This window comes from Cnephaeus nilssonii, assembly GCF_951640355.1.
Source record: "Cnephaeus nilssonii genome assembly, chromosome: 2".
NCBI classification, from domain to species: Eukaryota; Metazoa; Chordata; class Mammalia; order Chiroptera; family Vespertilionidae; genus Cnephaeus; species Cnephaeus nilssonii.
This window is the reverse complement of record NC_137073.1, coordinates 47,218,576-47,240,058: the sequence shown is the minus strand read 5'-3', so window position 1 is coordinate 47,240,058 and position 21,483 is coordinate 47,218,576. Positions and strand designations below refer to the sequence as shown.

The following is a 21,483-nucleotide window of genomic DNA, read 5'->3' as shown; positions in this document are numbered from 1 at the left end:
GTTATTACTCACAGAATGAGGCTTTCTGGGACAAGTAGGGGAGGCTCCTAGGCAGGTTCAAAAACGGCTTGAGAGAGCAGAGAAGGGAGACTGGCTTGGGATTTCGTGGTGGTTCCCGAGTGGGGCCAGGATGAGGATTCTCCCAGGCAGTCAGGGGCTTGGGTGGTTTGATCTCTTGCCAATGCCAACGGAGGGCGCACCTGGGCTTCCTTATCAGTTTGCCCAGATGTGGAGCAGAAGAGGACAGGGAGTGATGAGGACTTGAAAGCTGTCAGCAATCAAACATCAAAAATGAAGTCAGCCTCCTTATTTCAATACTTGAATATATTTTTGTGTCTATTCCTTGGGTTCTTTGCCTTGAGGACAGAGTTATCTGTAGGTTGGCTTTTCTTTGTTCTCAGTGTCTACTTTGTGTTTGTCTCTTTCCTTTGCGTTCTCTATGAATAGCCCTTCCTTTCTGTCAATAACTCAATTTGCCATTTTGTCATCTGTTTTTTTTTCCATTTCTAATTTATGCATTACTTAGGAAATGGTGAGCTTTTAGTCTCAGTTTCTTTCTTTGGTTTTGCAGTGGCTTTTACATCTCAATGTATTGTTTTATCAAATTGTCTTTTAGCTCTTGTTCCACTGAACTTCTTTTATTAAGTTTTATCTTAAGGAGCAATCACATGGGATTTTCTTCAGTCTCTTAGGTTATATTTTACTCCAGACTGAATTTTTAATCTTTTATTTTTGCATGCTGTTTACCTCTCTTTCACAGATTTTTCTGTACGGCCATTGCCCAGTTGTCGTGCCCTTTCTTCTCATCCTACTGTGTTTAGCATGGACAGCTCTGCCCAGGCCTCTGTTTTCTCTGATGGAGTGCCAAAGGCTCTTTAGTGCCTTTGCTTTTAATGTGAGATCTGTTTTTCCATCCAGGACGCCAGCTTGATAGCTCAATATAGCATTCTATCTACTTTTCTACAAAAGTTTCAGGGGAAGCTGGGGCCGAGGGTAGCGTTTGTTGGTGGATTTAATTTCTACTTTCTCAACTCTGAGATTTAGTTAACCGTCCTGTGTCAGGATTCACTCCGCTGGGTGGGGGCATGTCCAGTCCCTGAGGGGGATAGATACTCCACCCTTCAGCTGAGCCCTTCATTAACTGTGGCACCCAGAGCCCGGATTCCTCCTGAGTCAGCCGTAGCTGTTCACTTCCCTATTTCATTCTTTCATGTCCACTTAGTACGGGGAAGGATTAGATCCCTGTGGTTTTCAGCCAGTGTTCGTTTAACCATGAGGTGGGGAGGTTGTGGGAAGGTTTTTTTCACTGTGCCTTCAATGTAACCTTCCCCACTGGCTTTTTGTCCCAGAGTATCTTTTCTTCTGTTTGCTTTTCAAATTTCTAGCTCTTTTTTCATAATTTGGGATATTATATAGAGTTTTGTTTTTTCTGCTTACTGCTCTACTTTTCCCTTATCCCAGAGGCACCAAAAAAGGGACTCCTGGAGGCTCCTCCACCAAATCCTGCACTGGCCCTCACAGACTCACATCCTCTAGATCTCCCGAGACTCCCCTCCGCCCCCTCCCCCCTCCCGCCCCCCCACCCCCACCCCCCACCTCACTATTTACCTCTCATTCTGCTCCTCTCCAAACTGGGGCCTATTAGAGAATTCTCGTGGCTTTGTGGACAACCTTCTTTTCCTTCTCCAGGAAAGAAAGAGAAGGTGTCTGTTTTAACTGATTGGGAATCACCTTTAGACTCCAGCTTAGCCAATACAGATAGATATTCTGTCTCTTTTCTTAGGAGACACTTTTTTGAGTGTGTGATTAAGTTATGCTTCTTTCCTGGTTTGTGTGTGTGCTATTGATGCATGGATTTTTCTTTTTCTGTAGCCTGCTTGTGTTGTTTGCTATTTTTATTTCCTTTACTAGTCATTGGGTAAAAGCGGATCTGTAATCGTGCCTCGCTTAACCGGTCTCTATGGGGAGCACCATCTCATTCTTTTCAAACTGTGTTCACTGGTGAAAATTACTGAAGAAACCATTCAATCTCTTTCACATCTTATGTGTAAATATCAGTCCTGTTAATGGAACAGGCCTCTGGGAGGTAGAATGGAGAAAACTAGGTGCAAATTAAAATGAGGGGGTGATAATTTGAGATGTTTTTTAACTTTAAGTTTGAGAGTAGATTAGACAGGGATCTGTTCATATATCACAAAGTATATTTTTGCTATAGTAAAAAAAAAAAACTTACCTCTCATACTCTTCCCAGTCCTCCATTTAGTTAAGGGTGGGTGAACATAAATAATGTGTTTTTTTATGGGCAAACGTGCCATGCAGCTTTAATAGTACATTTTCTTTATTTTCTAAGTTTCTTGCTTCCTTTGTACATCACAACCTGGTATGCAAATTTCAAAGAATTCATTATATTCATGCATCCCTTATTCTTGATATATCTTACACGAAACAGGAACATTCACATAACCAACTCATAAATAAAAATATATAATTTCAAAACTTTATTCCCTTGAGAATCTGGAGAGAAAGTGTGAAACAAACAATTACACATTAACCATTTAGAAGGGTGTGTTCTTCAGTTTATCCCAATTGGTTCTCTCACACCTATGAGGCAAGTGCTGACCACAGAGCTAAAAACAGGCTAAACACTGAGCGATGGTGTGGAGCGGGGAGGTGTGTGCTAGCATGGTGGGAAGGGGGAAAACTGGGCCAGTGGCTTCTGAAAGCAAATGCGACAAAGCAGCTGAATATGAATTTTGTACTTGATTGTCATCTGGGGATAGGACATGGGTAGCAAGTAGTGTTAGTCCTCTGCCAGTGCTTCTAAACTACCTTTGGTAAATGCACCTGAGAAACTCAAGGTGAGTTGTAGGAATACAGGCTTTTACAACATGAAGGACCTGCACCAGATACCTAGCTAACCCATTGACAGAACAATCTAGGTCATTTCAGCTGGACTGAGTTCCTGGGGCTCAGACATTGTCCTGGTGAGTAAGTAGGTGTTACCCTTCCTCCAAAGATACCATTTGTGGCTGGACTGTTGAAGGATGGATTTGGGCAGGGCTTCTTGTTGTACCCAGGGTTTACTTAAGGGTTAGAGGAGACTTCTGGGGGGAAAGGCTCAGACTTTGGTCTACTTGGTTGAGTGTTAAAGCTATAAATCATGCCTAGAGGGGAGAGGGCGGGTACAGACTGAGGCTATGTTGCAGGAGACTGCACGGAGTCCTTGAGAAGGAGCCCACCAAAAGGGAGAAGCTCTAAACAGGACCAAGATCACACCTAGACGGAAGTATTAACTCTCCTGACACAGTGGAGGGATGCCACCCCTCTCCCTCTAACCTGTGCTGTGATGGACTTTGGTAAAACAGCCAGGCACATGGAATTGAAAAGCTACATCATTAAAGAGCTTGAAGCACTCAGGACCCAGGCAACTCCTGTGTTGAGATTCCACTCAAGGACTAAAACTGTCTCCAAGTTATGTACCTCTCCAGATATGCTCAGCCTACTATGTCCCAGGCTTCAGTGTGTTGCTTTGCTTTCCAAGAAAGTGGTCCCTGGGAACTCAACTTTTCCCATAGCTGTAAAGCCCCCACCACTTGCTGCCACCCTTGCCAGGGGAGGGGGTAGGGCGGAGACACCTGGGGGTCAGCATGGTTAGGGAGTAGGCCATGGACTCCTCTTCTCCTGCAGCTCCAGGGCTTAGTTCCTACTCCACCAGACTGGACTCATGGAAGCTCTCGATTTTCCAGTGCTTGTTTAGAGGCACCAGGTGACATCCCGCAGAAGTTCAGGGGAGGTATGAGCTATAGGACAAATATTGACCAACAAGAGAGAGGAGATATAAAAAAGTCTGCCGACAAATTTCCTTCCCCTCACTCCTACCTCCTGGCTATTCCAAGACACAATGACTGGACATAGTCTCTCTCAGAATACCCCACAGTACCAAGAAATGTCACCTGCCCTAGGTGGATAACATACCACCTTGTATTTGCTCCCCTTCTTTCCTTCCTTCCTTCCTTCCTTCCTTCCTTCCTTCCTTCCTTCCTTCCTTCCTTCCTTCCTTCCTTCCTTCCCTTTTGCCCTCACTCCTGCTTCACTACAATTATAGCACCCGGTGAAGCACTAGCATGTAATCAGATTGTTTTCTAGAGAACCCAGAATGTAAAAAAGAAAAAAGTGAATTGTTGGAAGTTTGCAATGAAGACAAGGGTATGAAAGAAACTGGGGCATTCAGCATGTTTAATAGCCATAAAAGATCAGGGCAGCAGTTCTGGGCTCTGGATCCATCATAAAGATGCACTGACAAGTTTGGGGACTAGGGGTAAAGTGTGATTATGGAATTATGTCTCCAGGAGGTACATTTCCTATTCTCTAGCAGGTGGCAACAGGTATACAACTACAAGGACTTTTTTTAATGGATATATATGCCTATATTCCAGAGACCACAGAAATATTTTGGGTGAAAGTCTCATTTAAGGGGTAAAATTATTTACTACATCAAGCCTTTTTAGTAAGTGGCAATAAGAAATCATCACCCCATCAGTGAAAATCAAAGGAATTGGAATGAGAGGCCTCTGTATACACTGGAGACTCTTTTTTTGCTAAAACCTCGGAAGCCTGTGCTTTGCTTTATAAGGGAGGTAGAGTGCTTCTTGTACATATGCATCTCCTTACGCAATTCTCACCACAGTGCAGGGGAGCAGATGTTGTTCTTGCCCCCATTGTGCAGATCAGGAATGGGAAACAGTGAGGTTAAATGCTTTGTTCCAACTTGATGCTCTTTTGCTCAAAATCCTAGTTATGGTTTTGAAGGTAACTGAGGAGGACGAACACTTCACTAGAGATTACAGAGGGTTTTAGCTGGTTAGTGGCTCTACTTTTTAGGCAACGGATCAAGACAAATGGAAAATGACTCAAAAGGTGATTGAACTGGGAATCTTTAAAAGTAATGCCAGGTAGGGGTAATGTGTTTGTATCAGAACCTATAATTTATGTAGATTCAGATACACCTTTTTTACATATTGCATCAGTTGGGGAGTATTTGGAGTGCTGTGGAACTAAATGTATTTGTATGTGTTCAGCACACTGTATAATTGACTCAATTATCCATGTGGGGATTATTGACTTTTAATTTGCAATCTGGCTTCGCCTTTCAGTTAGGATGTTTTTGGGCTGCTGTAGGAGTGCCAACTAATTTAAATAATAATTTAAGTAAAACATAATTAGGTAGGAAAATGAAATTCAACCTCTTGCCAGCTCCGGAAGATTCTACAGCTGAAATGTAACTCTAATCCATCTACTCTCTTTTTATTCACCAATGCCATTTTACTACCATAGGATTTTATTGCTTTCCATAGGTTATTGCAAATTTCCTATTTGGCTTTTTCGTTTACCTCTTTCCAATCACTCATCATTCCGCTGACAGTAATCTTAAAGCAAAACAAACAAAAACAAAAAAAACAAAAAACCCCCAAACCCAGCTCCCATCACAAGAATTCCTTTGCTTGTAAACATTTTCACCAGATCAAGCGCACATGCCACAACCCATCATTCAAGGCTTCTTCATGTCACCTGCCCTGGGCATCTTTCCTGATCCTACCTCCGATGCCGCATCACTTGTTCCCACCTTTGAATCCCCTTCATGTAGTACAAGCTTTTCTGAGGTAAACCAAGCTATTTGTGAACCCGCGTTGTTGCCCTACTTACTCTCTGGTGAGATCCTTAATAGCACTCTCTGCGGCGTTTCCTCTCTCCCACTATGCAGTCCCTAGCTCGGTGTCGGACCCCAGGGAGGGAGCAACAAATACCCGTCCATTTGTGCGGCGGGGAAAGCGAGAGGGCGGAAGTTCCTTCTTTTGTATCCCAAGTGCCTAGCACAGCGCCTGGCGCACAGCAGGCGCTCAGGGAATACTGCTGAGCGACCAAAGGCACTGCTGCAAGCTCCACGTGGCGCCCTGCAGAGCGTGTATGTAACATGCATATATACACACACGCTGAATGCACATGCTTCTACAAACATACTACACACACATAAAAACATACACATCCATATGCAGGTATATATAATTAGTAAATAAGCGAATATAAATCAATTTATTCGGGTACAGCCCTAACTCCGAACAGGCTGGAGAGGCAGGGAGGACACCGGCACCTCCCTGACCCTCGGGGACCGCAGGCCAGGACGCGGCCGGGTGGCGGGAGCCCGCAGGCGGCGCGGCGGCGCGGCAGGGCCCTTCCGGGTTCCCGTCCGCGCGCCGCCATTGGCTGGGCCGCGAGCAGCTGACAGCGAGCGGCGGGCGAGGGAGCTTCGAGGATGGCGGCGTCCGCGGCGCTGATCCTGCGGGAGAGCCCCAGGTAGCCGCCTGGCCCGGCCCTGGCGGCGGCCAGGGTGTCCTGCGTCTGTCGCCTCGGTGCCCGCGGGGGCCGGCCGGGACGGTGGCGCGGGGCTGTCCGAGTCGCGGTGCGGCCCCGCAGGCGGCCCGGGACGGTGGGCGCCTCGCCTTGGGTGGGTCACCGGCGTGGGTCCCAGCTGAGGTCAGCACGCGGCGTGCGGAAGCCGGGGCCAGGGCTCCCGCTGCGCCCCGTGCTCTTCCTGACCTCGGACCCCGAGAGAGGCGCCCGCCGCTGCCGGGCGGTCTGCCAGCCCTAACCCGCGTCGGTTTCCCTCTCCACCCGCTGGGTTAGACCCAGGCCAGGGTGAGGGCTGCTGACATTACGCAGCGAGGGTTTGGGAACATGGCTGTTGTTCTCATTTTATTTCTTTTTTAGTTAATTTCTGTTTATGGTAGGTGAGTTCGGCTGTCCATAGGTGAGAATGACTTCATGTAACGAACAGTAATCAAGTCCTTAGTGAAGTGGTGGTGTGTGGATGTGGGGAAGGTGCTGAAATATGTAGGCAAGTCGCTGAAGGTGGAAAATAACTTCTTTGTGCCCGAACTGGGCAGGAATGTTAGAGAACACAGTTGCCCTTTCAAAGCTTTTCCTCCTTCCTGGAGTCCTTGCGTTCTGACAGCCGGTAACTAGCCTCACACCACCGTCTGGGTGACACGACACCACGTCAGTAAACCACAGGAACACGGTGCGATAGGATTGTTTTTATCACGTAACTTAAAGTTCTTTATTACCATTGAAGCAGGGTTTTAAAACAACTGTGTACTTAGTGACCCCACACGATTTTTGTCTGTAGTATATATATATATCTTTTAATTATCTGCCACACAGCATCCTATTCTTTATATTCATGGTGTACTAGCCACTTCCCTCCTCCCACTCTTTTCATTTTGGATTTGCATTTTGGGTTAAGTGGATACTGTACTGCTACATTAATGCCATTCCCCACAGAGCGCAAACTTTCCTCGTAGTTTGCCTTGCCCAAAAGAAGGAGAAAACTTGCCAAATAGACCTTTCCAACAATAGTTGAATGGGTGTGTGTGTGGTGTTGGGGGGGGGGGGGGGGACGTTTGGTAATGCCCCACCTCCTTTGCTGGCCATCATCTATTTTTCTTTGTTTCACTCAGACTTACCTTATAGCAATGAGAGTTGTTGAAATGGAAACTTACAGACAACTGCAGTTATAGACAACTGTACTGATAACAAGTACAATTCCACTTGGAAAGCTCACTTAAAAACTTTGTTTTACTAATTTATTTAGCATGAAAAAAGCAGTGTCGCTGATAAATGCAGTAGATATAGGAAGATTTCCACGATTGCTCACCCGAATTCTTCAAAAACTTCACCTGAAGGTTTGTATGTTTGCATTTCTATAACTTATAATACTTTCTCGTGATTCCGCTGAAACTGTGTTTCTACTTAAAGAACTTTTTGCGAAGGATAATATTTGGAAGTGTGTCTTTGAGAACACTAGGTCTCTAGAAAAATATTTTCCTGGTTAACATTTTTTTAAAAAAATCTTTATTGTTGAAAGTATTACATAGGTCTTCCTCCCCCCCCCCCCCCCCCCCCCCCGCCATGATTAACCTCTTCCAGCCAGCTCCCGCCCTCCCTCTCCCCCCGCCAGGCCCTCACCACCCCATTGTCTGTGTCCACTGGTTAAGCATATATGCATACACATTCATTGGTTGATCTCTTCCCACCCACCCTCCCTTGTCTTCCCTCCGAGGTTCAACAGTGTGTTCATGAAAATTTGATAATGTTCCATGGCCAAAAATTTTGGAAGCTCTGTCTTCATTAACGTTAATTTTTTTTATTATGGAACTTTTCAGAATATATAGTAGTGTTTATAGTAAATATTTAAGGCTGTGCATAATTTTCCAAATGTTTTTGGCCTTGGAACTGTTTTATGATGGCATATATTTTGGGACCAGGGTTCTGTGGAATATGCATTGGGAAAATTCCGATTTTATGACTTAATTCTTCCTCTTAAAAATAATTCTGTGGTATTGCTGTCAATCAGTATTTAATCTTTCATTTAAATTTTTCACTTTTGTTTCAAGGGTGTGGTTACTTTTGACATATTGATGTTTAGTATTTCACTGCTTGCTCACCAATCTAAGTTAACTTTTTTATCAGGTTATAAAACATTTAATTCCATCCATCACATGTTTATGGAGTACCACTAACTGTTCTGCCTGGTGCCAGGCATCCCTGTTAAACAAGAACTTGGACGGACTCATTCCTCTTTTTTTTTTCCCCTGGCCAGGAGCCAGCCCCAAAGCCCTTCCTTCCTCTGAAGGGTCTCTCAAATCCAAGTTCTCCTTATAGTCCTAGTTCAGATTCTTATGATCTCTTCTATGGATGCAATGATTACCTTCAAACTGCTATCTTGAGGCCTCTAGTCTTTCCCTTCCTATTGCTATTTCATTTATCTTTCCAAATATTTCTTTTCCTAAAAAAGAATTCATTATATCAAAGCCATCAGTGATTTTTCCATTGTCCCATGGAAAAAAGTTCAAAATCCTTAACGTTATATTATAGTAATATATTGTGGCCACAACCTGTATTCTCCCCACTTTGGAAGTGCTCCAGTCACACTGGACTGTGCTCTTGTACTAGAACTTGTGGTTGTGCATAATCCTAAGCTTTCAAGGCAGAGACTCATAGCAAGATCCAGATATTGAACTGTGCTGATTTTGAGATATTGAACTTTGCAAACGCACAAGTTTTTGTTGTTTTGTTTTTTACCATGGATTTACTCTTTCTTTCAATTTCTCATTCCGTATATGACTGAATGGATCTTCCTTTGAGGATCTGAGTTTTGAATACCTGAATGTGTGCTAGTAGATTGCTTTTTGTGTTGTAGGCTGAGAACAGTTTCAGTGAAGAAGAGGAAGAAAAACTTCAAGCTGCATTTTCTCTAGAGAAACAAGATCTTCACCTAGTTCTTGAAACAATATCATTCATTTTAGAACAGGTATTTTTATTGTTCCTAATCATTGGTGTCTGGTACATGTTTGTATTGCTATGATAGGTGTAACATTTTTTTTTTCTTAAGTGTGCAAAGGGAAGCTGTGAATATATTTTAATTAAGAATTTCAATGTAGTAAAAAAAACATTTGAATGTATGATTTTTCCCCCACAGGGTATTTCATTTTGCAAAACAGTCTTAATGTTGAGTAGTGTAAGTGTTTGACAATATGAATCAAGACTTTATTGACTTGAGACTGTTATAAAAGATTTTAATTCATTGTTACTTGTTATAATAATTTGGAAAAATTGACACACTTCATTTAAAAATTTTAACAAATGATTTTGGGGGATTTCTTTGACTAAGATGGTAAATAAAACATTTAGAAAAGAAGTATTTGTCAAAGGACTTTTAGTCATATTATTTCTTCCTACTGAGCTGCCCTTCTGCCTGTATCTCTTCTCACATCTCATTTCATTGTAGCCTTGACCCCTTATACTTGCACTCTTCCTCTTATTTGGGTTCCTTTTATCTTTAGCTTATCATAGTAGACCACTTTGTTAGTCTTTCATTATTTCATGGGTGTCAGTGATATCTTCTTCACTAAGTTTTAAATTTGTGGGAGGCCAAGATCTTGTGTGTGCATCTTATATAAACCTAGCACATTTCTGGGCTTAACATAGATTCTCTATAAATTCCTGTTGATTGATTAAATAGAATACTTGTGGAATTAAATTTTAAATAGTACTGTAGCTTCATGAACATTCTAGTGACAGATACTGAAGGACAAGCTGCCAGGCATCTACACATACAGCTTTATACAAATTACAGATCATAATGATGACTATCCTTCAATAGATGAAAAGGATAATCAAGTAAGACAGAGCATCAAGGGGCTTATGAGAAAGTTGTTCCAGAATAATGTAAGTAATAGGACAGATATCACTGTTAAAATTTTTACAATATTTTATTATATATTATCTAGGAAGTTCGGAGAGGGAGGACAGTTTTGAGAAAGTGCTTCTTAGAAATTTTTGTTAGTTGGGAAACAAAACCATTGTACAACTCTTGGAAATAATTAAGTGAAATAAGGACATGAATTTTTTCTTTCCATAATTGAGATTTAATTGGTTGTTTTGAGGAGAAGTACACAGACATTTCAGTTTGTACACAATTCTTAACATATATACCAAAAACCTAAAGTCATGTAATTGTGGTTATTTTCTAAACAGTTATTCCAGTGACTTCTAAGCTTAAAATTTGGAGGCTAATTTTCCTTAATAGAATATCAAGAACCAATATCTTCAAATGTTGATACATCAAAGTCCCACTAATTTACTGTTTAATGTCATATATGCTACAGAATCAAATTTTCAATCTTTCACGGCACATTAACACACTTACTAGGAAAACTGGGCTACCACACCAAAGATGTTAGAGAGCGCACAAAATTCTGACAGGGAGAGCCAAGATCAAGAAGTGGTTTTCTTTAGGAAACAATTTTACCAGAAATGAAAATGAGAATAAAAGTAATTTAAAATGTTCAGGACATAGTAAATGTATGACTGACTTCAAATTGCCACTTTAATATGCTTTGTATCATAGAATAGAAAAACTACCCTCATCTATGGAATGTTTAGTTGACACCCAAGATAATCAAAGCCTCTCATATTTAATATACCACTATGTTTTGGTTGTATCAAAAAATAAACAACCAGCAAATGGTTTCGCCTCTTAAAAAATCACTTACATTTTAAAAAATGGGATGAGGTTGAATTCCCTCATTTTAAAAAATGATTCTAAAGCTACTAAAAAATGGGCATTTACAAAATAGTTGGTAAAATTACTCTCTGGATTGTACAAAAAGGGAGACCGATACCACTGATAAGACTTGGTATATGATATTAATTATACTTGGCTTCTTTTTCTCCTCTTCATCTGAGTCTGGCCTGCCCTAATTTTTACTTTTTTTGTTGTTGTTAATCCTCACCCAAGGATATTTTTCCATTGATTTTTAGAGAGAGTGGAATGGAGGGGGAAGAGACAGAGAGAGAGAAACATCGCTGTGAGAGAGACACATCAATTGGTTGCCTCCTGGCACTTGCCCCAACCAGAGCCAGGAATGGAGCCTGCAACCAAGGGTATGTGCCTTTGACCAGAATCGAATCTGGGACCCTTCAGTTTGCCGGCCGACTTTCTACCCACTGAGCCAAATTGACTAGGGCTCTCCTCATTTTTAGTTTCTCCATTTTCCACTGGTAGTTCTTATTTAGGTTCCTGGTCAGCCTTTTGATCTGTTTTCCCTTTGCTTTCCTTTCCCTTTCATTTGCACTTTTTTGTCTGCATATTTATCCTTTCCTGCTGCCATTTTTGGCTTCATTTCCACTTTTACAGAGCAAGTTTAGCTGACAACCTCACTGATCTCCTCTTGGGTTCCTCCTTTGCTTCACCCTCAGTGGAGCTGATCTTCCTCCTTGGGCATCATGGCAGTGGGTGGGAGCCGAGAGCCTTTGAGAACCTGAACTGCCTGGCCATTGCCTGGCCCAACCTGCTTGGACCATGATGGGATAGTGGGAGAAACCAGGAAATGAATAATTAGGGCACCATTAATTAAGGCCAAGAAGTTTTCCCATTAAATGGAGTACTTAAACCTCAGGCAAAACTGAAAAAGTTTAGCCTGAATAATTTAAGCATTTAATCCTAAATCTTTCAGCCCTTGGAATGGTACATTGTTTGTAAAATAATAAAAAATTTCTGCAATAGAAATATAAAATATTCTTTTGCTTTACTTTAAATTATTAATTTTGTATTTGATTTATAGATCAAGATCTCTGTATGAATATTAGAGATATATGTAATTTATTTTCTCTTTAATAGGCAGTATATCACAATGTGAAGCCTGCAGCTTTGCAGCAGCAGTTAGAGAACATTCATCTTGCACAAGACAAAGCAGAAGCATTTGTCAATACTTGGTCTTCCATGGGTCAAGAAACAGTCGAAAAATTCAGGCAGAGGATTCTCGCTCCCCACAAGGTATAGGTTATGTTACACCAAAGATATTTTTCAGTAATGTATGGCATAGATTTTTATACCTGAAGAGTTTTTTTAATATTTTGTAGAGAGGTACAGTTGGGCAGAAGAGTATATAGACAATATTTCCTGTAAAGTTATTGCCATACATATTTACTACCACAATGTGATTTAATTTCAATTTACAGTTTAAAATATGCCTCTATAACTTAAGGATAGGAATGAAAGGTTTTTCCCTTTGGGGCCTTGGACAGAGTTGGTTACTATTTTAATTGTGTACTTGCATCTAAGACTCTCTGTAATTTTACCGACTCACATACTTACTTGTTTTTGTGTTTCTGTATTAGTGCCTAGCAGAATGTTGTGCATGCAGAAGGTAGCGTAGCTAACATTTGTTGAGTTACAAACAGTGAACAAAATGAACACTTTAGGAAAAATAAAGTGACAAAAAGGTCACAAATCTTTTTAGTTACCTTTAGTCACTGTTAATGGAGGTTAAAATGATTGCACAGATTTTGCCTTTTTTTTCTGTGTTAGCATAATTGATTTTCAGCCAACTTTGTATTCTTGGGTTAATATCACTTGGTCATGATGTATAATCCTTTTTATGTGTTGCTGCATTTGATTTTGTAATAATTTGTTAAACGTTTTTCCATCTGTGTTCATGAGGAATATTAGTCTGTACTTTTATTGTGATGTCTTTGGTGGTATCAGGGTAATACTGGGCTTGTAAAATGAGTTGGAAAGTGGTCCCCTCCTTTTCTATTTTCTGGAAGTATTTGTGACAGGTTGGTATTATTTTGCATTTTAGCAGCATTATATGAGAGTTCCAGTAGATCCAAATCCTTGTCAGCACTTGGTATTGTCAGTTGTTTTCATTAAAACCATTGTATTAGGTTTGTCCTGGTATCTTGTGTTTTTAATTTGCATTTTCCTAATAACAAATTATGTTGATGATCTTTTTTTAAAAAAATATATTTTATTGATTTTTTTTTACAGGGAGGAAGGGAAAGGGAGAGAGAGTTAGAAACATCGTTGAGAGAGAAACATCAATCAGCTGCCTGCTGCACACCCCCTACTGGGGATGTGCCCGCAACCAAGGTACATGCCCTTGACCGGAATGGAACCTGGGACCCTTGAGTCCGCAGGCCGACACTCTATCCACTGAGCCAAACCGGTTAGGGCTGTTGATGATCTTTTTATGTGCTTACTTTCCATTGATATTATTTTTTTGGTGAAGTGTCTATTCATATCTTTTGTTTAACTATATTTCCACATTATGACAGATAAAGAAGTCCCTTTGTAGTAATATAAAGGATGATTACAGGCAAGCATATAGAAATGCATGGTGTGTTTTTTTTGTTTTTGTTTTGGTTGTTACAATGTGTGGAGGGTATTTGTTTTCTTTCTGTTGAGTTTTGTGAGTTCTTTATACAATCTAGGTGTAAGTTTTTTGTCAGATATGTGATTTACAGATTTTTTTTTCTAGTACATAGCTTTTCTTTTCATTTTCTTAAGTGTCTTTTGCAGAGCAAAAGCTTTTATTTTCTGATAAAGTTCCATTTATCAATTTTTTTCTTTTATTGATCTTGCTTTTGGTTTTGTATCTAATAATTTGTAGCTTAATGTAGTGTCACAAAGATTTTCTCTTTTGTTTTTTCTAATTGTTTTATAGGTTTACTAGAGGCCCAGTGCATGATTAAATCATGCACGTGTATGGTCCCCTAGGCCTAACCTGCCATCCAGGCCATATCTACTGCCCCGCAAAGCCTAGCACGCTCCGTGGACACTGCTAGCAGCCTGCTCCCTGCTTTTGATGACAGGGGGGTCCGCTGGTGCTGGAGGGGACACACAGCTCCCCGCTTTCGATCACAGGGGAGCTGGCTGGCTGTCCGCTGGTGCCAGAGTGGACAGACATCCAGCTCCCCCGCTTTCAATCCTCGCTTTGGATGGTCCGCAGCAGGACATGGGCTCGCTGCCCCAGAGGCCCCTTCTGTGCTGCAGCACAGCCATGACGCAGATGCTGAGCTCACGCTGCCGCTGGCGACGCGAGCTCAGCGTCCCGCCGGCCCAATCAGCCACCCCAGCCACCCCGAGTCCCACCCCCTGCGCCTCCCGCTGGCCCAATCATGGGCGTAGCGGAGTGATGGTAATTTACATATTACCCTTTTATTATGTAGGATGTTTTACATTTAAGTCTAAGATCCATTTTGAAGTAATTTTGTATAAGGCATAAGGTGCTGGTCAAAGTTCTTTTTTTTTCTTCTTCTTATGGATGTTCATTTTCCCCTGCATAATTTGTTAATAACATTTTGTCACTGAATTGTCTTTGCCTTTGTCAAAATCATTTGACATATTTGTGTGGGTCTTTTTCTGGACTCTCTTTTTGGTTCCATTGATCTATTTGTCTGTCTTTATGCCAATATCATACTGCCTTAATTACTATAGCTTTGTAAGCTTTGTAGTAAGTCTTAAGATCAGGTATTGTGAGTCTGCTTTGTCCTTTTTCATCATTATTATTTTTTTTTCTAGTTTCTTTGCACTTTCATATAAATTTGAAAACCAGCTTTTATATATCAACTAGAGGCCCAGTGCATGAATTCGTGCATGGGTGGGTCCTGCCCCGATTGGAGTTGGGGGGCTGATCGAGGTTGGGGCCGGCTGGGGGCCTGCCCTGGTCAAACTCTGGTCGAACTCCCGGTTGAGGGGACAATTTGCATATTATCCTTTTATTATATAGGAGAAAAAATCCTGCTGGGATTTTTATAGAGATTATTTTTAATTTATAGATCACTTTGTAGAGAAAGGTCTTAACAGTATTGAGTATATCTCTTCATTTTTTTAGGCCCTTTTTTAAAAACTTAATTTAAATTCTTTATTGTTTAAAGTAGCGGTCGCCAACCGGTGGTCTGTGAGGTCTGAAAGGTTGGTGACCACTGGTTTAAAGTATTTGATACGTTTCCTTTTTCCTGCATTGATCTCTTTCCAGCCACTCCCACCCCCCAGCACATGCCCTCACCTCCCTACTGTCTGTGTCCATTCATTATGCTTATATGCATGCATCAAGTTCTTTGGTTGATCTCTTCCCCCTTCCTTCCCCCACTCCCCTTCCTTCCCTCTGAAGTTTGATGGTCTGTTCGATGCTTCTCTGTCTTTGGATCTATTTTTGTTCATAAGTTTATGTTGTTCATTATATTTCACAAATGAGTGAGATCATGTGATATTTATCTTTCTCTGACTGGCTTATTTCACTTAGCATAAGGCTCTCCAGGTCCATCAATGCTGTTGCAAATGGTAAGAGTTCTTTCTTTTTCACAGCAGCATAGTATTCCACTGTGTAGATGTACCATAGTTGCTTTTTTAAGGTCCTTTTTTATTTCTCATGTCAGTGTTTGCATTCTTTAGCATACAGATCCTACACATATTTTGTTAAATTTGTACCTATAAGTATTTATAATTATAAATTTGTGTTGATGAAAATAGTACTATTTTTAAAATTTTGGTTTCTAATTGTTTGTTGCTAGTATATAGAAACACAATTGATTTTTGTACAATATATTGATCTTGTATTCTATGACCGTGCAAACTCACTAATTCGTTATGGCATTTTTTTTGGTGTGGCTTCCTGTGATTTTCTTTGTAGACAATCATGTTGTCCATGAATAGAGATAGTTTTATTTCTTCCTTTCTAGTCTTTTTAGCTTTTATATGTTTTTCTTGCCTTATTGCACTGACTAGGACTTTTAATGTGATGTTGAAAATGAGTGGTATGTTTGAAACAACCTGCTTTGTTCCCAGTTTTAGAGAGAAAGCATTCAGTTTCTCATTAAGTAGGATATTAGCTATAGGTTTTTAGAAAATGCCCTTTGTTTTAATCTCTCTCCATTTCTTTCTTTTTTAAAAACTGCATTCTAAGAGCTCTCAAGTGTCCTCCACATCACTGCTTCATTTTTCATTTCAATTTCTACTTTTTCCTATGTCCTGTACAGATTTTAAGTTTTCCATTTTGTGTCACTGAAATTCTTCTTTCAACCATTTCCATTAAAAGTAAGTCTCTACTTGACTTTTAATATTTGCTTGTTCTCTATAATTTTCTGCTATTTTACAGGGTCCATATTTTTGCATTTATACAAGTAGAATTAAAATATTTTTCTGCTTCTAACTGTAAGTAATTTTTCAGTATCTTCTAGATGATATATATTTTTTAAAGTAATACTTCTCCATATTATGTTACATTTACATTAAGTTCTGCTTAAAATGTGGTTTAACCAGTTATCATATAAAATGTGCAAAAAAAGTTGGATGAACATGATTAATTGCATATTGGCCCCTTGAGAATGATAGAAATTATTTTTTTGCCAATTTAGAGTATATGAGAGGATAGCCAGTACATTATTTTAAATGCTTAATTAAGGTAATATAATAATAGCAAACACTTTTTGTGTTTTTTTTTTTTTTTTTTTTTTACAGAGAGGAAGAGAGAGGGATAGAGAGTTAGAAACATCGATGAGAGAGAAACATCGATCAGCTGCCTCTTGCACACCCCCTACTGGGGATGTGCCCGCAACCAAGGTACATGCCCTTGACCGGAATCGAACCTGGGACCTTTCAGTCCGCAGGCCGACGCTCTATCCACTGAGCCAAACCGGTTTCGGCCACTTTTTGTGTTTATTGTTGACCAACTACTCCACTAAGTGCTTTATATCTTATAAAACCCATTAATAGTTCTACTTTCTATTTAAAATAAAATCAAGGTTTAGAGAGATTAAATAATTGGTCCATTGTTATGCAGCTAAGTAAGTGGCAGAGTTGGGAATTGACACAAGTGGTCACACTCCTAAGCCATTATACTATACTAGAGGCCCAGTGCACGAAATTCGTGCACGGAGGGTGGTGTCCCTCAGCCCAGCCTGCACCCTCTCCAATCTGGGATCCCTCTCAAATCCAGGAATGCTGGCTCCCAACTGCTTGCCTGCCTTCCTTCCTGATTGCTCCTAACCGCTTCTGCCTGCCAGCCTGATCACCCCCTAACCACTCCCCTGCCAGGTTGATTGATGCCTAACTGCTCACCTGCCAACCTGTTTGCCCCTAACTGCCCTCCCCTGCAGGCCTGGTCCCCCCCAACTGCCCTTCCCTGCAGGCCTGGTCGCCCCCAACTTCCCTCCTCTGCTGGCTTGGTCATCCCTAACTACCCTCCCCTGCAGGCTTGATCGCCCCCAACTGCCTGCCCTTGCAGGCCTGGTCCCTCCCAACTGCCCTCCCCTGCTGGCCTGATCGCCCACAACTGCCCTCCCTTGCAGGCCTGGTACCTCCCAACTGCCCTCCCTTGCTGGCCTGATCGCCCACAACTGCCCTCCCCTGCAGGCATGATCCCTCCCAACTGCCCTCTCCTGCAGGCCATCTTGTGGTGGCCATCTTGTGTCCACATGGGGGCAGCCATCTTGTGTGTTGGAGTGATGGTCAATTTGCATATTACTCTTTTATTAGCTAGGATAGAGGCCTGGTGCACAGGTGGGGGCCAGCTGGTTTGCCCTGAAGGGTGTCCCGGATTAGGGTGGGGGTTCCCTTGGGGCGTGGGGCGGCCTGGGCGAGGGGCCTGTGGTGGTTTGCAGGCCGGCCATGTCCCCCAGTGACCCAAGCAGGGGCCCTGGTATCTTGGATTTATTTATCTTCTATAATTGAAACTTTGTATCCTTGAGCGGAGCCAAGCCTCCTGCTTGCTCCGTGGCCGCAGCCATTTCTGTTGGGACTTACATATCTTCTACAATTGAAATTTTGTAGCCTTGAGTGGAGGCCAAGGCAGTCCAGGGCTGCGGAAGCTTGGCTTCCTCCATCGCCGGGGGCAACTCAAGCCTCCTGCTCTCTCCAGCTCCATGGCTGCCACCATTTTTGTTGGGATTTATTTATCTTCTATAATTGAAACTTTGTAGCCTTGAGTGGAGGCCTGGGCCGGCCAGGGTAGGCGGAAAGCTTGGCTTCCTCCATTGCCAGGGAAACCCAAGCCTCCTGCTCTCCGTGGCTGCAGCCATCTTGGTTGGGTTAATTTGTATACTTGCTCCTGATTGGCTGGTGGGCGTGGCTTGTGGGTATAGCGGAGTGATGGTTAATTTGCATATTACTCTTTTATTAGATAGGACTAGAGGCCCAGTGCATGAAATTCGTGCACTTGGTGGGGTCCCTCAGCTCGGCCTGCACCCTCTTGCCATCTGGGAGTCCTGTGGGGAGCTGGCCTAAGCTGTTAGTCGGACATCCTTAGCACTGCCGCCATTGCGCTCGCCAGCTGTGAGCCTGGCTTCTGGTGCACTGACCACCAGAGGGCAGCTCCTGCGTTGAGCGTCTGCCCCCTGGTGGTCAGTGCGCATCATAGCAACTGGTCGTTCTGCCGTTCAGTTGATTTATATATTAGCCTTTTATTATATAGGACTACTGCCTAAATGTTACCTGCAAAAATTTTTTTTTTGTATTCGACATTATTAAGGGTGGTTTACGTGTGTGTGGTTCATATTTTTGAAAAGGAAGGAAATAAAACTTTAGAAACTGTAATTTTATCATGATAACCCAAGCAGTCCATGGTGAAGCTGAGATGGGAATCACATCTGTCTCTTAACCTTAGTTCCTTTTATATCATGCTACCTCTGGCAGTTATGATGTTATCTTTCTCTTTTATCCTAATAACTGTTTAGGATATGGTGACTAAAAATATTCATGTGTGAAAATAGGTCATGTCATTTAAATTATAACAAAATATATGTCAATGATTTATTATATAATGAACAAAAGGTATATTTACAATGACTGACTGATGTTTTAATGGTAACTTAGGGGCTCACTCATGTGAACTGTCTAGGTGGTACTTGCAGTGGAAGACCTGTAGGTAATAATTCTAAATTCAAAGAGTCAGGTTGAATTAAATGATAAATTAAAAAATCAACAGGTGCTTATGTTTAATTCAGTTTTTAAAAACACCTCTTTTCATCTTTTATTATTTGAAAATTAATTTTAGTGATAGCTTTTTACAGGGTATGATTGAAGGGATTTTTATATTTTATTTCGTCTCACTCTCTTGTTTTAAAAAATAGATTTTTTTTCTTAACCTCTTTGTAGACATGAGACTAAAATGTCACTACCACTTATTATAATTTGTATGCTCTTTTTTTTTTAATCATTGTTGACTCTACCATCAGAGTTCTTGTAAAAGGGTTTTCCTATTTGATTTTTGTTATAATGCCTTTCTGGTCATGACATTTATTAAATCATGAATCCCCTTTCAGAAAGAACTTCAATGCTATGTTTAATATTACTCTTGAAATTCTATTTATAAATTCTTTATATATATATATTTCTACTAAACTAAATGTACAAACTTACATGTTAAATATTATTGACATACATCTTTTTTTCCTGAGACCATAAGGAAAATAATTGTATTCTTTTTATATAATATTTTTTTCCAAAATATTTTTATGTTTCTAAGCTAACTTTATTCTTTATTTAGTATCAGATATGATAAGTATATATAAGGCACATTTAAGCACTCTGAGTAACCAGCTCTTTAAAGACTACATGTACTGATTCCCTTTCTTAAGTGCATTTATGTGTATTTGTTAGGGAGTTTTTAAATATAAATTTGACAATTACATTTGTTTGAATGTTCAAAATGTGTTTAATCTGATTTTCTCCTGTTAAGAGTAGTCATAACTTTACCAATTACATGGCAAATTTATTCATATCTTCTCATATATATATATATATATATATATATATATATATATATGAATCCTAATATGCAAATAAACTGAACGGTGGAACAACCGAACAACCGGTTGCTATGATGTGAGCTGACCACCAGGGGGCACGCGTGGAACATGGTGGGTGTTGGCAGCAGGCAGCAGAGCGCAGAAAATGGGCGTCAGCCGCAGTGGAATGGTAGAGCAGGTGAGCGGGGCCGCCACACCAAGGTGTGGTGCCGGTCATTATCATTGGGGCGAGCCTCTGGTGGTTACTGAAAATTCTTTGTTCCCACACGCCATGGTCCCCACTGGCGCTAGCACCTGCCACTGGCACCGGCCCCACTCGCACCTGCTGCTGGTGCCAGAGCCGCTGCTTGCACCCGCTGCTGGCACCCAGCACTGGCCCCATTAACAGGTGTGAGCAGCGGCTGCCGGCCCTGATCGCCCCTCAGGGCTTCTCCACCTCCCCCTGTTCCTGAGGGGCGATTGAGACAGCAGCCCCCTCTTGCACCCGCTGACGGCGCCAGCCCCACTTGCACCGGCTGCAGGCGCCAGCCCCAATCGCTGTACGCCATCAGCGGGTGCGAGTGGGGCCGGTGCTGTTAGTGTGTGGGAGCAGTGGCGGTTGGAGCGGGGCTGGCAGACAGGGGACCTAGGGCCGTGGTGGGATGGTCTGGGCGGGGGCGCAGAGGATGGGCTGAGACCCACCCCTGTGCCCACTGCAGCCTCGTGGCCCACAGTTCCTTTCAAGGTGCACGAATTTGTGCACTGGGCCCCTAGTTTCATTATAAAGTGAAATTTCATCTTATTTTCTCGTAGATTCTTGAGAAATCTACATTTAAAAATGGATGGTCATTGTTATTAAGATAATATATTCTTATAACATTCTTAAAAAATATCCTTGTTAAAGCCATTATATGATTAACTTTATTAAGTGTAACAACTAATTATTTGCTTCATTAATTGTTAAATACCTGTATTTTATATAGTGTATAAAAATTAGAAATTTGTATTTGACATTTAAGTGCTTCTTAACATTATCTTCTGCATTCATAGGAAACTTACTTTACAATAATTATATCCCCATACAACTCAAGTTTTTGCCCCCTTTGTTACTTTAGTTATTATTAGTATGCTATGAATCAAGTAAAAAACGGTACAGCCATTTAATTACTATCCATAACAAAATAGAGAGTATTTTCATGACTTGGAAAGTGCCCACTTTCAATTCTTTTCCATTACCATAGATTGGTTTTGTTTGTTCTTGGACTTAATATAAATGGACCCAAATAAATGTGGCTGGCTAATATGTCAACATTTAAAACATTTATTATTTATCCATGTTGTTCCTTGTATTGGTAA

At 41.4% G+C, this 21,483-nt stretch overlaps 1 protein-coding gene across 1 annotated transcript in view; it reads left to right on the top strand.

Moving 5' to 3' along the window:
* The first annotated feature begins 6,247 nt into the window (after nt 1–6,247).
* COMMD10 (COMM domain containing 10) overlaps nt 6,248–21,483 on the top strand; it is a 155,757-nt gene continuing 140,521 nt past the window's right edge. Inside the window, exons 1-4 of the mRNA XM_079781623.1 lie at nt 6,248–6,351; nt 7,649–7,739; nt 9,257–9,367; nt 12,239–12,394. Coding sequence (XP_079637749.1) covers nt 6,311–6,351; nt 7,649–7,739; nt 9,257–9,367; nt 12,239–12,394 — 399 coding nt within the window. The 5' untranslated portion in view covers nt 6,248–6,310. The remainder of the gene's footprint in view (nt 6,352–7,648; nt 7,740–9,256; nt 9,368–12,238; nt 12,395–21,483) is intronic.